This window comes from Papio anubis, chromosome 2, assembly GCF_008728515.1.
Source record: "Papio anubis isolate 15944 chromosome 2, Panubis1.0, whole genome shotgun sequence".
NCBI classification, from domain to species: Eukaryota; Metazoa; Chordata; class Mammalia; order Primates; family Cercopithecidae; genus Papio; species Papio anubis.
In genome coordinates, this window is record NC_044977.1 from 99,328,132 (window position 1) to 99,344,240 (window position 16,109).

Sequence of the window (16,109 nt, forward strand, 5' to 3'; positions counted from 1 at the left end):
ACCACTGTTCTTCATTATCTTATGTCTACTGTCTTAAGAACCATTGCGTCATGCATTTGTATGCTAGTTTGTTGTTTCAGGCAGTTGGGTGTACCCTTCCCTGTTGTGCCAGGGAAAATAGAAAGATGTTATATCTGCACAATATTTGTTTTTTGTAGCAAAACAAAACAAAACAAAAGACATTTTCAGATCTACAAGGATCCAGGAAATAAACTGCCATTTAAAATATTATGATAAACATCCTCCAGTTATTTGAACTAAAAAATAAAGACGTATTAGAATAAATTGAAATAAAAGCTGGTTTCAATCTCACCAAGTATCTAAATTCTTGAAAATAGGGAAGGATTAAATGTATCTTACAGGGCTGGGAGAACAGAAAAAGTTTTGTTAATGGAAACGAAATGTTGTGCAATTACTAGATGATAGAAAGCAGATGGAACTGAATTGAAATGGTGGCGAAACCTATCACCCAGAAGGTATACAGGATAAAACTAAGGAGAAAGTAGGAACAGCTGCAGAAGATCTATAACCTCAGAGTGAGGTAGAACATTGGTAGAGGCCCTAGGCATCTACCAGCCTAATTGAAGGTTAACATTCAAAACAGGCCAATCAGACCCCTCCCCAATACACGTTGCTCTGCTTTGTGGGACTGCACTGTAGAGAGGGTGAACTGTCTATCTGAGGTGATTTCTAACATGGGGGTTGGCCTAGGGGAGAAGCATTGGGGAGTTTGAGGGAAACACAGAATGCAAATGGGGTGGGCAAAAGGGGAAATTCCTTAAAGAAACAGGCATAGACAAATAGGAAGTTCAAGCCAGCTGCCTGTAATAATCTACCCAATCTTCCAGTCATAAAATAGAAAACCAAAGACCACAAGACATTTGGGAAAGCCTAACAGCAAGATGCAGAAAGACCAAGGAAATAAAGAAAACAGCTGAACACAGAAGAAGCAAAGATGATAGGAAGTGGAATGGGTTGAATTGTGCCCTCCACACACACACACACACAAAAGATAATTTTGAAGTTGTAGCTCCCAGTACCTCAGAATGTGACCTTATTTGGAACTGGTGTCATTCCAGATGTAACTAGTTGAGATAAAGGCAGAGTTGAGAAGGGTAGGCCCCAAATCCAGTGTTGAGAAGGGTAGGCCCCAAATCCAGTCTTATAAGACTGGTGTTCTTATAAGAATATGGCCAGGTAAAGACACAGGCACAAAAGAACACCATGAAATGATGAGGGAAGATATTGAAATTATGTAACTGCAAGCTAGGGAATACCAAAAATTGCCAGTAAATTACTAGAAGCTAGGAAGAAGCAAAGAAGGATTCAGCTATGGGTTTCTGAGGAAGATTGATTTCAGACTTCTATCATCCAGGACTACTTGACAGTAAATTTCTATTGTGTATGACACCCAGTTAGTGGTACTTTGCTATGGCAGCCCTGGGAAACGAATAATAAATCAGGGAGTAAAATAAATTTAATCATCATGACTGGAAAAATAGAATGTTCAAGTAACCCACAGGAAGGTAGAAAAAAGAGAATGAGCAGAATGAGAAACAGGAAACAGAAGACAAATAATAAAATTGCATGTTAGACTTAAGCCCTAGTCCCCCAGTATTTACCTTAAATGTAAATGGTCTAAATGCACCAATTATAGGACAGAGATAACTGCCCAAGCAATTTTCAGATTCAATGCTATTCCTATCAAGCTACCGACATTTTTCACAGAACTAGAAAAAGCCATTCTAAAGTTTGTATGGAACCAAAAAGAGCTCAAATAGTTAAAGCAATTCTAAGCAAAAAATACAAAGCTGGAAGTATCACATTAACCAACTTCAAACTATACTATAGTGTTGCAGTAACCAAAACAGCATGGTACTGTTAGAGAAACAGACACATAGACCAATGAAACAGAATACAGAACCCAGAAATAAAGCTGCACACCTACAACCACCTGATCTTCAACAAAGTCAACAAAAATATGCAACAGGAAAAGGATTCCCTATTTAATAAACGGTGCTGGAATAGCTGGCTAGCCATAGGCAAAAGAATGAAACTTGACCCCTATCTTTCACCATATACAAAAATTAACTGAAAATGGATGAAAGATTTAAATGTAGGACCTCAAACTGTAAGAATCCTAGAAGAAAACCTAGGAAACACCCCTCTGGACATAGGCCCTGGAAAATAATTTGGGACTACATCCTCAAAAGCAATTGCAACACACACAAAAACTGACGAACAGGACCTAATTAAACTAAAGAGCTTCTGTACAGCAAAAGAAACAGACAACCTAGAGAATGGGAGAAAATATTTGCGTGCTATGTATCTGATGAAGGTCTAATATCCAGAATCTATAAAGAACTTAAACAATTGAAAAAGCAAAAAACAAAACATAACAAAAAAAACTCATTAAAAAATGGACAGAAGACTTGAACAGACATTCCTTAAAACAAGACATACAAGCGGCCAGCAAGCATATGAAAAAGTGCTCCACATAATGAGTCATCAGACAAATGCAAATCAACACCACAATGAGATACCATCTCACACCATTCAGAATAGCTGTTATTAAAAAGTTAAAAAAACAGACGCTGGTGAGACTGTGGAGAGAAGAGGATGCTTATACACTGTTGGTGGTAATGTAAATTAGTTCAGCCATTATGGAAAGCCATTTGGAGAATTCTCAACTTAAAGCAGAATTACCATTTGACTCAGCAATCCCATTACTGGATACATATCCAAAAGAAAACAAATTGTTCTACCAAAAAGACACATGCACTTGTACATTCATTGCAGCACTATTCACAATAGCAAAGACATGGAATCAACATAGGTGCCCATCACCAGTGGATTGGATAAAGAGAATGTGATACATATACAGCATAAAATACTATACATCCATAAAAAAGAATGAAATTATGTCCTTTGCAGCAACATGGATGGAGTTGGAGGCCATTATCCTAAGTCAATTAACACAGAGACAAAAACCAAATGCCTCATGTTCTCACTTACAAGTTGGAGCTAACCACTGGGTATTCATGGATATAAAGATGGCAAAAATAGACACTGGGGACTGCTAGATGGGGGAGAAAGAGAGGGTGGCAAAGGTTGGAAAACTATTGAATACTATACTCAGTACCTGGGTGACGGAATCAGTTATACCCCAAACCTTGGCATCATGCAGTATACCCAGGTAACAAACCTGCACATCTACCCCCGAATCTAAAATAAAAGTTGAAATCATTTTTTAAAAATATAGATGATTAGAGTTCTTAGTCCATTTTGTGCTGCTATAACATAATACCAGAGGCTAAGCAATTTATAATGAACAGAAATGTATTGAGTCACAGTTCTGAAGGCTTGGAAGTCTGAATCAGGTGGCTGGCATCTGTCAAGGGCCTTCTTGCTGTGTCATAATATGCCAGAAGGCATCACATGAAGGAAGTGCAAAGAGGGCAAGAGAGAGAGCATGAGCACATGCACATACGCAGCAGGGAGCCCAAACTTGTCCTTTTATAAGGAACCTAATCCTGTGATAATGACTCTACTCCCTTTGTGGCAGAATTAATCCATTTATGAGGGTGGAACCCTCATGACTTACTCACCTCTTAAAGGTTCCACCTCCCAACACTGTTGCACTGGGGATTAAATTTCCTACATATGCTTTTTGGGGAACACATTCAAACCATAGCAGAGTAACAAAACATGATCCAACAGCATGCTGTCTACAAGAAACCTCAAATATAATGATATAGGCAGGTGAAAGTAAAAGGAAGAAAAATGTGTATCATGAAAATATTTTTAAAAGCAGGAGTGGTTATATTAAAATCAGATAAAGACAACTTCAGGGAAAATTACCAGAGGCAGAAAGGGACATTACCTCATGATTAAAAGATCTAGCCACTGAAATGACATAACTAATTTAAATGTATTCATTCCAAACCACAAGACCTCAAAATACATGAAATACAAAAAAAAAAATGATAGGGCTAAAAAGATAAATAGACAAATTAACAATGATAGTTGGGGCTTTCCCACTTACGAATTAATAGAACAACTAGACAAATCAAGAATATAGAAAAATTGAACAATACACTCAACCAACAGGATATAATTGATATATAGAGAGCACTTCACACAACAACAGAATGCACATTTTTTTCCAGTGCCCATGGAACACTCACCACTAATAGACTGTATCCTAGGTCATAAAAGAAATTTCAAGAAATATTAAAAGAATTGAAATAGTACAGAGCATTGTTCTCTGATAACAATGGAATCAAACTAGAAATCAATAAGAGAAGGACAATAGGAAAATTTCCAACGTTTAAAAAGTAAACACACTAATAACTCATGGGTCCAAGAGGAAGTCACACAAGAAGCTTTTTAAATGCATAGAACTGAATGAAAATGAAAACATCCAAATATGTAGACTACAGCTAAAAGCAGTCCTGAGAGAAAAAACCAAAAGCTTATAGACAAAAGGTGAAAAAGGGAAAGATTTTAAATCAATAATCTAAGTTCTCACCTCCATAAACTGGAAGAATAACAAAGCTAACTCAAAACAAGCTAAAGGGAAGGAATTATAAAGATCAAACCAGAAATCAATGAAATTGAAAACAGGAAAACAATACAGAGAAATCAATGAAACAAAAAGCTGACCCTGAAAAAAAATCAGTAAAATTGAAAAACCTCTATCCAACTGACAAAGAAGAGAGAGGACAGAAATTATCAATATAAGGGATGAAACAAGAGATATCAGTGTATATCAGCCATTTAAAGAATAATAAGGGAAAGCTGTGAACAATTTTATGTTCATAAATTCTGTAACTTGGAAGAAATGAGCCAATTCTTCCAAAACTACTGGAACTCAACCAACATGAACACTTGAATAGTCCTATAATCATTAAAGAAATTGAATTTATAATTTAATACTCCTAAAAAAGCAATCCCTGGGCCCAGATGATTTCACTGGAAAATTTTACCAAATAGTTAAAGAAGAATTAAGTATCAATTTTATATAATTTCTTTCTCTTTTTTGAGACTGAGTTTTCACTCTTGTTGCCCAGGCTGGAGTGCAGTGGCATGATCTCGGCTCACCACAACCTCTGCCTCCCAAGTTCATTTGATTCTCCCACCTCAGCCTCCTGAGTAGCTGGGATTACAGGCATGTGCCACCACGCCCAGCTAATTTTGTATTTTCAGTAGAGATGGGGTTTCTCCATGTTGGTCAGGCTGGTCTCCAACTCATGACCTCAGATGATCTGCCCGCCTTGGCCTCCCAAAGTGCTGGGATTACAGACATAAATAGAAGAGGGGACATTTCCCAACTCATTTTATAGGGGTGATATTACCCTGATACTAAACTAAGACAAAGTCCTCTCCAAAAAAGACTTACAATCAGTATCTCTTGTAAACTTAGATATAAAACTCCTCAGCAAAATATTAACAAATCAAATACATCAATGTATAAAGAGAATGAGCAGAGCAGGAGTTATTCCAGATGTGCAAGGCTTGTTCAACATTGAAACATCAATTAATGTATTTTACCATATAAACAGGTTAAATATTAAATATTACATGATCATATGGATTGATACAGAAAAAGTAATTGACAAAACCACCAGCATTTATTCATGGTAAAAAGTTATCAAACTAGGATTAGAGGGGGAATCTTCTCAACCTGGTAAAGGGCATCTATGAAAAATTTACAGCTAGCATGATACTTAATAATGAATTACTAAATCCTTTCTCCCTAAGATTAGGTACAAGGCAAGAGTGTCTACTCACACTAATCTCATTTAACATCTTTGTGGAGGTTCTAGCCAGTGTAGTAGGGTACGGAAAGAAAGAAAAGGAATACCCAATGGAAAGGAAGAAATAAACCTATCTGTATTTACAGGTGACACAATTATCTATGTAGAAAATGCCGAAGAATCTTCAAAAAGACTCCTAGAATTAATAAGTGAGTTCAACAAGGTTTCAGGATACAAGATCAATAAACAAAATTCATCAAAATGTATACATTAAATATGTGTAAGTTTTTGTATATCAGTTATACCTCAGTAAAAAATCAATTGCATTTCTGTATACTAACAATTAATAGATTCCAGAAGAAACACGAATATGACGTGACCATGGAGAAGCAAAAGAAAACAAGGAAGTATGCAATCATGAAGTGAATGCTTAGTCTCAGATCAAAGGCTTAAAGAAAAGATTGATTAAAACCTAAAAAGTGTGCTAGAGGAGAAGTTTCTCAACACCGTTCCACTTATTTTTCCAATATATCACACAGCTGGGCCCACCTTACCACATCCTTGTCAATACCAACTTTTCCACTAAAGCCAAACTGGACTTAGTGCAGTCAGTGATGGACAGTCTGTATGCCAAGTGTATCCCTTGTATAACTGATTGTATAATGGCTGAAATTGAGAAATTGGGGCGGAAGTATTGAGTGACTCCAAGGATCATCAAGGATCCAAGATTTGAAAAGTTACCATGCACACACAGAGGAACCTACGCAGAAGACTGCCTAAAACAGAGAATAACCCAGAATTAAGTGTCACATTGTGGCCATGGTTGACCAGAGACCCTAAAAGAAGAATCTATAAGATTCCTAGAGTTCCTGTCATGTACATTTCTAACCATCATAGATACAACACGGAACTGATGTCAGATGATTATGGAGCCCCTTGGTTCTAATTCTTATAAGACAAAGTTCCTCTGCCTTTCTTAGACCAGTTCCTCTGCCTTTCTTTTGTTGCCAGTTCATTAAACATGCAATACCATAGGACAACAATAGGCTTTTCAAGAATGGTGGTGGAGCAATTGGATACCCAGTGGCAAAACTAAACAACAGTAAAATCCTTTACCTAAACCTCATATTTTATATAAAAATTAACCCAAAATTAAGTGAATTAAATGTAAAATATAAAACTATAAAACCTTTAGAAAAAAATATAGCAGAAAGTCTTCAGGACATGTGTTTTGGCAAAGAGTTTTTTGTACTTGCCACCACAAGCACAGTTGCTAAGAACTAAAACCAGTAATTGGACTTCATCAAAATTAACTTTTTTTTGTCTTCAAAAGACTCAGTAAAATGGATGAAAAGGCAAGCTACAGACTGGGAGAAAATATTTGCAAAACCGTATATCTAAGAAAGGCGTATCTAGAATATTTAAAGAACTTTCAAATATCAAGAATAAAGAATCAAACATCCAGTTAACAAAGGGCAAAAGTCATGAATAGGTGATAAGATGTTTACTATCAGTTGCCATTAGGGAAATGTGAATTTAAACTACAACGAGATACCACCACCTGTCTATCAGAGTGGCAAAACAAAACAAAACAAAATGCTAAGTGCTAGTGGAGATGCTGAGAAATTGGATCTTTTGTACATTGATGCTAGGAATGTAAAATGGTAAAACGCTACAGCTGCCTTAGAAAACAGTTTGACAGTTTCTTAAAGAACTAAATATGTATCTCTCATACAACCCAGCCATTGTACTCTTGGGCATTTATCCCAGAGGAATGAAAGCTGATGTTCACACAAAAACTTGTGCAAATGTTCACAGTAGTTTTATTTGTAATAGCTCCAAATTGGGAACAACTCACATTTTCTTTACGGGTGAGTTAGTTAAACTATGGTACATCTATGTCATGGAATAGTACTCAAAAAGAAATGAACTATTGTTACACAAAAACTTGGATGGATTTTAAAGAAATTATGCTGAGTGAAGAAAACCATATATACAGTGTGATTCCATTTATGTAACATACTTGAAATGACAAAATGGCAAACCGGTTTGTGGTCACCAGTGGTTCAGGGTGGAGGAGAGTGAGAGTTGGCTCTTACTATAATGGAATCCTTGTGATGGAACTCTTCTTTATCTTGGTGGTGGTGGTGGTTGTCACCAAATCTACACGTGTGGCTAAGTTGCACAGAGCTAAATACAGTGTATACAAACACACATATGCACACACATGTAAAATTAGTAAAATCAGAATAAGGTTGATGGCTAATGTCCGAGCTGTGATACTGTGCCATAGTTACTATACAAGATGTTTCCATTGGGGAAACTGGGTGAAGTATATATGGAATCTCTCTGTATTGGTTCTTACAACTGCATGTGAACCTACAAATATCTCAAAATAAAAGTTTAATTCACATGCAAAAGAATAAAATTGGACCTCTACTTACACCATATATAAAAATTAACTCAAAAGGCATCAAAGACCTCAATGTAAAAAGCTAAAGCTATAAAGCTCTTAAAAGAAAACTTGGGCATGATTGGGTGTGGTGGCTCTTGTCTGTACTCTCAGCACTTTGGGGAAGACAAGGCAGGAGGATTGCTTGAGCCCAGGAGTTCAAGACTAGCCTTGGCAACATAGTGAGACCTGTCTCTACACAAAATTTAAAAATTAGCCAGGTGTGACAGTGTACCACTGTGGTCCCAGCTACTCAGGAGGCTGAGGTGGGAGGATTGCTTGAAGCCAGGAGGTTGAGGCTGCAGTAAGCTATGTTTGTACCACTGCACTCCAGCCTGAGTGACAGAGAGAGATGCTGTCTCCCAAAAAATAAAAATAAAATAAAACATTCTTAGATATATGTCACTGAAATCATACATATACCCAAGTATTAAAAAAACTTGTTAGAGTTTTCAAAATTAAAAATATTTTTTACTTCAACGGACAATATCAAGAAAGTGAAAAGACAACTTGCAGAAAGGAAAAAAAAACTTTTAAATTATATGTTTGTTAAGGAACTTGTATTTAAAATAGATAAAGAACTCTTAGAACTCAACTGTATAAAGACAAATGACCTATTTTTAAAACGGGCAAAGGGTCTGCACAGACATTTCTCTGAAGATACACAAATGGCCAATCAGCACATGAAAAGGTACCCCTCATCATTAGCCGTCAGGGAAGTACGTCGGAAAACCACAATGAGTTACCCCTGCAGACCTACTAGGATAACTCTAACTGAAAAGACAGATAATAACAAGTGTTAGTGAAAATGGAATTTTCATACATTGCTGGTACAAGTGGCAGCTTTGGAAAACAGTCTGGCAGTTCTTCAAAAGGTTAAATATAGAGTTACTATGAAGCGGGTCAATGGGTACAGTTACAATTAAATAGGAGTTCGGGTCTAGCGTTTCACTGCACTATAGTTAATAATAATGTAATGTATATTTCAAAATAGCTGGAAGAGAGGATTTTGAATGTTCTCACCACAATAAAAGGATATATGTATGAGGTAAAGGATATGTTAATTACCATAATTTGATTATTATACATTGTATATGTGTATTGAAACCTCACACTGTACCCCATAAAAATGTATAATTATGTGCCAATAAAAATAAAATAATAAAAAAACTTTTTTAAAAAGAAGAATATATGACCTTCTGATTTTGTGCTGTTAGTTTTGTTTGAGCAACTATATACACTTTGAAAAAGATGTATTTTAAAAAGTATTTAGGCTGGGCGCAGTGGCTCATGCCTGAAATCCCAGCACTCTGGGAGTCTAAGGAAGGAGAATTCCTTGAACCCAGGAGTTCAAAACTAGCCTGGGCAACATAGGGAGACTATATCTCTACCCCCCCCCAAAAAAATGAGCTGGGCAAGATGGTGGTGTATGCTTTTGTTCCCAGCTACTCAGGAGACTGAGGCAGGAGGATCACTTGAGCCCAGGAGGTGGAGGCTAGAGAGAGGTGTGATCATACCACTGCACTCCAGCCTGGGCAACAGAGTGAGACCCTGTCTCAAAAAAAAAAAAAAAAAGAAAAAGAAAAAGAAAAGAAGAGAAAGAAAAGTAAAAAGTATTCAGCAGACTACTCAGGCTGACACCCCCATCAAGCCAAATTTTACTGTGTTTTTTTTGAGTACCTATACCATCTTTAACAAAATTTAAATGGTCTTATTTGTTAATTTTCAGCTTCCTAATGAAGATCCTGAGATTTTCGACATTTCATCCAAGTGCCTGTCTATACTGGTTCAGCTGTATGGAGGGGAAAACCCAGACAGCCTCTCTCCTGAAAATGTGGAAATTTTTGCTCATTTGCTGACATCCAAGGAGGACCCAAAGGAACAGAAGCTTCTGTTAAGGATTCTCAGAAGAATGGTGAGTTTACATAGAAACTGGGGACACTGGGTGGCTTTGCTGGCAGCCACAAGGGCAGTGAATAGCCATTTCTTGTACCTAATTTCAGATTTCCAGAAAATTTGCAAGAGTGGTAAAGAACTCCGGTCACCTTTCTTCTTAATCACCTGTTGTTGACATTTGTCATATACTGTTCATCTGCATATATACATATTTTTTCTGAACCATTTGGGAGTAAGTTAGAGACATTGTGCCTCGCACCTCTTAACATCTAAGTATGTATTTCCTAAAATAAAATTGATATTCTGTTACTTAAGTAATCAAAATCAGGAAATTTAACACTGATAAAATTCCTTTACCGGTCTTCTGTCCATATTCTAGTTGGGTCAGCTGTCTCAGTAACTTTCATAGCTTTTTTCTGGTATAGGATACAGTCCAGGATTATGTATTTTGGTAGATATGTGTCTTTAATCTGGAATAGTCTTTCAGTCTTTGTCTTTCATGATATTTTTGAAGATTATAGGCCAGGTTTTGTTGGGTTTTTCCCCCCCTCAGAGGCCTTGGGGGTCAGCGTGGCCTCCTCCCACTGGAACGAAGCACTGGAAGGGGCTTGAGTGAGCATGCAGTCCTATTCTCTTTTCATGTATTTATTTTTATTTTTTATTTTTTGAGACAGAGCCTAGCTCTGTTGCCCAGGCTGGAGTGCAGTGGCATGATCTTGGCTCACTGCAACTGACTAGAGCCCAGGCATTCTACATCTCTGTTGAGGCTGTGCGTCTGAGGGGTCTTCAGTTACCAGCCTCTCCTTAGAAGTGTCTCTGCTTTTCTTCCCACCTGGCCACCAACTGCCCTCTCCTGGGCCCACCTTGTGCATGGCAGCAGCGTCTTCACCAGCTTTTGTTGTCTGGCCTGGTCGGAGGGTACATTTGGCTACCTGTGTAGACCAGGTATTTTGTAGCATCTCCCTGAGTTTGGGTCTGTTTGATGTGTCTTCACGATTCGATTTGTGAGTACTCTAGAAGTAAATTGGTCCTTCTCAATCTATCACATCCAGAGGCTCTTGGTGGCTGTTTGCCCCTTACTGGTGATGTTAATTTTGATCACTTGGTTTAATCACTGTGTGGTTAGTTATTATTATGTTGTAGTAGTGGCAAAATGGATGTTTTCTCATCCCCAGCATTTATAATTCCCAGCATTCCACTGTAAGGAAAAACTTTCCCTTCTGCTTCACTTATTTTATTTAAAAATGCATATAGAGCTGATGTCTATTTGAAAGTACTTTTGAAAACCTATTCTCTTTCTACAGTAAATCTTTCTCTGCTGATTTTGAAGGCCACTATTTACAGTAGCTAGTGTTGAAGTTAATAAAGGATGGGGGTTCTGTTCACCTGTCATCCTCTGGTTTGTCAGTCCATGTTCACTTCTAGATCCTAGTACCTTGAGGTGTCCTTTGGCAGGTGGAAGCTGTGGATGTTCCAGAGAGTTGTACTCAAAATGACTTGCACCAATTTGATAAGTAGACAGTTGTGAGTGACCCAGCTGAACCTGCATGACAGGTGATGGGTGACAGAATTAGAAGGGAGATAAGGAGATTGACTCCCTCACTGCTGTATTGTGCTGCTGTGTGGATGTGACTCCCCTCAACCCCAAAACAAGACTTACTAATCTCAGCAGAGTCATTACCTGAGTTGCAGGATTATGATGGTCTAGTCCAGTTCCCCAAGTGTGGGATGAATACTTCTGAGGAGAGTAGGTTTTGGAGACGGTGCACCAGCCTAGCACTAGATGATGTGGAATCACGTAGTGAGGCAGTTATTTCATTTCCATTTTCTGTTGGTCTTTCTGGTTATTCAAGGCAAAAGCCTCAGTTTGTTGTTGTGTCTTTAACACCTCTCTAATCCTTCAGCATTTCCCTTTTAACAGAGCTGGCCTCTCAAGCTCTCATCTTTTACAGTGGAGATGTTTCTTTTAAAAATTATTTAAAGAAAAAAGGTGAGTCAATCTGAAGACAAGTACTAGAGAATATAATAATACAAGTGATCTGTAGATATGGCAAAAGTGTGAATTTGGTAGAAAATGTCAAAAACTTGGAAAATATTGGTCTGATATCTGATATGGTTAAATTTTGTAGGGATCTATAGTCTCTTTGAAATTCAGGACCAGTTTTTTTTTTTTTTTGAAACTTAGAATTTTCACATCTTTTTGGCATGGTACTTATACTGTATATTATATGATGCCCATAGGAGGCACTCAGGCAATGCCACCATAAGCACAGTAATATTTCTGTGGCAAAATGTATGAATATTTACACCAGGTAGAGGTAAATTAAGACCAAACATGGGCTCTTATGAGTTCAGGTGAGGTTTTGCTACCATATGTGTTTTTGAACAATATGAAATATGTGTTTTGAACTTATGAAAAAAGGTTTGGATTTTCAGAGCTCTCTAGATTTTAGAATTGCAGATATTATGGAAGTAAGTTATGTTTTACTAAAACACTGATCAAATTAATCATACAGATTAATTAATAAGACCCCAACTTGTTTGAAATAAACAGATTCTACCGTCTTTTAGTTTGCTTTACTATTTAAAATGGCTTCTTTATAATATCTGACCTTCCTCATAGGGCCAGGTAGATTTTGCTTTGTGGAAGAAAAGTTGAATCCAAGTGATTTTTACCTTTGTATGCAAAAACAAGTTGATCCTGGTGCTGCTCATCTATTTTCTTTTTATTGTGGTAAAATGTATATAGCATAACATTTATCACTTGAATTATTTTTAAGTATGTGGTTCAGTGGCATTAAGCATATTCATATTGTTGTGCAACCATCACTATTATCCATCTCCACAACTTTTTCATCTTCCTAAACTGAAACTCTGTGCCTATTAAACAATAACTTCCCACTCCTCCTTCTCCCAGTGCCTGGTAACCACCATTCTACTTTGTTTCTATGAATTTGACTACTCTAGGTACCTCGTACAAGTGGAATTATACAATATTTGTCCTTTTATGTCTGGCTTGTTTCACTTATTGTAGTGGCTTCAAGGTTTATTCATGATGTAGCACGTGCTAGAATTTCCTCCCTTTTTAGGGCTGACTAATAATCCATTGTTATGTGTATACCACATTTTAAAAATGTATGATCCATTGATGGACATTTGTGTTGTTCCACCTTTTCTGTCCCATTTATTGATTTTTTAAAACTTATCTCTGTTATTATCAGAATTGGCTCATGGATTTTTCAGTGGGTTACAATCCACGGCTGCCCCAGATTTGGCTAATGGAAATGCTTTCGGATGTCTGCTATGTCTTTTGACATTCTCCATCATCTTTTTTTTTTTTTTTTCTGGAGTGCTTTCAATCATAATGTGATATTCCAGGCTCATATTGTATTACTACTCCAGCCTTGGAATCAGGCATTTCTCCAAAGAACTATGGAGCCTTTCTGTGTGGTATTTAGGAAGTAAGATGCAAAAACGTTCTGGATTGGGATTAAAACAACTGTTTGTTTGCTTAGCAACAATAACAAATAGCCTGGACAGTCCCAAGATACTGTTTTCTACCCTCTTCTGGAGGGTATCTGTGAAGGTCACTCTAACTCTTTGATGTCTCTACTTTAGTTTTTCAAGAATGCCCATAATGTTTGCAGGCCTGCCATCTGTGATAAATGCCTCAAAATCTTCTGAAAACCTTCTGATTTACCCTGGGTAAGTCAATGTTGGGTCAAGTCATATAAAACATATAATCAGAGATTCTAGGGGCCCCAGTCAGCTCAGCTATGGCCTTGAACTTGCCCATTCTGAAGCTCAGTTCTAATTAAATGGAATACAGATGGTCTCCAGTTTACCATGGTTCAAATTAGGATTTCTCAACTTTGCATTGGTGCAAAACTGATGCTCATTTAGCAGAAACTGTATTTCAGGTACCCAAACAACCATTCTATTTTTTACTTTCAATATGGTCTTCAATAAATTATATGAGATACTCAATACTGTGTTACAAAGTAGGCTTTGTATTAGATGATTTTGCTCAATTGCAGGCTAATGTAAGTGTTCTGAGCACATTTAAGGTACGCTGGGCCATGACGTTTGGCAGGTTAGGTATACTAAATGCATTTTTGACTTACATTATAATGGGTTTATTGGGAAGTAACCCCATCTGTACTGAGGTTAGTACATTTGGAGAGAAATAGCAGCAGGTTACCCAAAGAGGAGTGTGATACCACCTGTCTCATACTTCTGGACTGATTTAGTCCTCCTTCCTCTTTGTCCTTCTGTTCTCTGTTTTTAATTCTCTGGCAGCCATTGCTTTATAATTGTTGGCTTACTTTCTGTTCTTATCTTTACGTTACCCTTGTTCCCGGGTGGTAATGTGGTCGGTCTTGTTATTTGTTGTATCTTCAGAATGTTATGGTGTCTGACGTGTAAAAGATGTTCATCAGTTGTTGGTTACTACTGTGTGGTGGTCTCTGTGTTAGGATTTTTGGTGGATTAATCTCCTTTAATCTTGACAGCATCCCTGGAGAACAGCTCCAGTGATTGTTCCCAGATGATTCCCATTTTATAGGTTATAACTTAAGGCTTAAGGAGCTTAAGTAATGTTCCCAAGGCCACCAACTAGGGAATGATAGAGCTGGTATCAAGCCCAGGTTGGATGGCCCCAGCCCATTCTCCTTCGAAGTAGCTGGCCCCAGGCTGCTGCTTTGCCAAGGACTGATCTGAATTCCTCAGGCATTTGTCAGGCAGAATTTGACTGAACTTTGATCCAGACAGCACCTGAGAGATTCATTCTTTTATTCATAGAAAAACAAGTAATGGATAGAGTTATGACTATGTGCAAAGCACTGCACTGGAGATATTGAAACAGACACGATCTTGCTGCTCCCTGCCCTCAGGGATCTCTAGCCAGAGAGACATGGAAGCAACCAGCTTCATTACAAAACAGGATCCAATCAGTGCTACACTGGAGGAGCCAAGAAAGTTCCGCAGGAACAATCATTCTGGGGAGGAAGTTGGCAAGACATGATGTTTAAACTGCGTATGGAAGAATGTGTTGGTATTCTACACACTGAGCAGGAAGAAGCACATCCTGAGCAAAGACCCAGAAATCCATGGAGCCAGATTGGGAAGACATAAGAATGGGCCAGGAAAAGCCAGAGCTTCACTGAACATTAACTTTAGGAGAATTTAGAGTTTAGACATTGTTGATGGAATTAAGAAATTCTGGTCTCTGAAAGAAAAGGCTGCTGGCAGCATCTTAATTGAATTAGTTTTCCTTACTGTGGCATAAAACTTTACCATAGTAGCTGTCACAGAATAGGTATTTAGCATTTACTGAGCTGAATAAGGAATGTTCATAAAATACAGCGTTTTTGTTATTGGCAGTTCATTTTTGGTCTTCAGTCCATATTGGGAGCTCGTGTTAGTACTTTGTAGACACACCTAGGTCAGACTGAGAAGGACCATAAAAGACATTTAGTTATCCCATAGTCTGAAGCTTCAGTCTTCTCCACAGTAGCCCTGCCAAGTTTCTGAAGACTGCATGAGATTGGATATGCATATGGATAGAGGACAGGAACTTGAGTGATATAAGGAACACATGCAAAAATTTCCTGTGACTTTGGGGAGACCCAACTCTCAGGCTCGACTCACTGGAGCAGAAGAATCAGATTCCATAGAGATACAGAGCCATTCTAGATTTATTACCTGGTGCCAGTAATTGGATTAAGGAGGCCTGACAAATGCATTTTCTTGACCATAAGAAGTTAGGGAGGAAAAGACAAGTTCCCTGAGGACCTAGTCAGAGGATATTCATTAAGTACCCACTCCCACCAGGAGCACATCTAAAAAGAAGAGTATTCTAAGCTGATGGGGTCATCTCTTTTAAAACCCTGATGGAAGAGTGGCCTCCTGTGCCCAAAGCTGAGCGAGTCTGGATGGATTCAGAGGGCAAGCCCAAGATATGTTTGACTCCATAATTTACAGGTAATGAGCATGTCAGTGAC

The 16,109-nt window shown here is 37.8% G+C and overlaps 1 protein-coding gene and 1 pseudogene across 7 annotated transcripts in view; both read left to right on the forward strand.

The window, feature by feature from the left end:
• Positions 1 to 16,109, forward strand: part of ULK4 (unc-51 like kinase 4) — a 793,903-nt gene that overhangs the window by 631,872 nt on the left and 145,922 nt on the right. For 5 of the 7 annotated variants that reach the window (XR_001899874.3, XM_017955554.2, XM_021933668.2 and 2 more), the window contains one exon: positions 9,941 to 10,126. Coding sequence is in view for 6 of the 7 variants with exons in the window: in XM_017955554.2 (XP_017811043.2) it covers positions 9,941 to 10,126 (186 nt within the window). In the remaining variant the exon portion in view is untranslated. Of the gene's footprint in view, positions 1 to 9,940; positions 10,127 to 10,214; positions 10,739 to 13,725; positions 13,813 to 16,109 lie in introns of those variants that run through there. The other 2 variants (XM_009201106.4, XM_017955556.3) reach the window with 2 other exon arrangements.
• LOC108584598 lies at positions 5,291 to 8,391 on the forward strand (annotated as a pseudogene).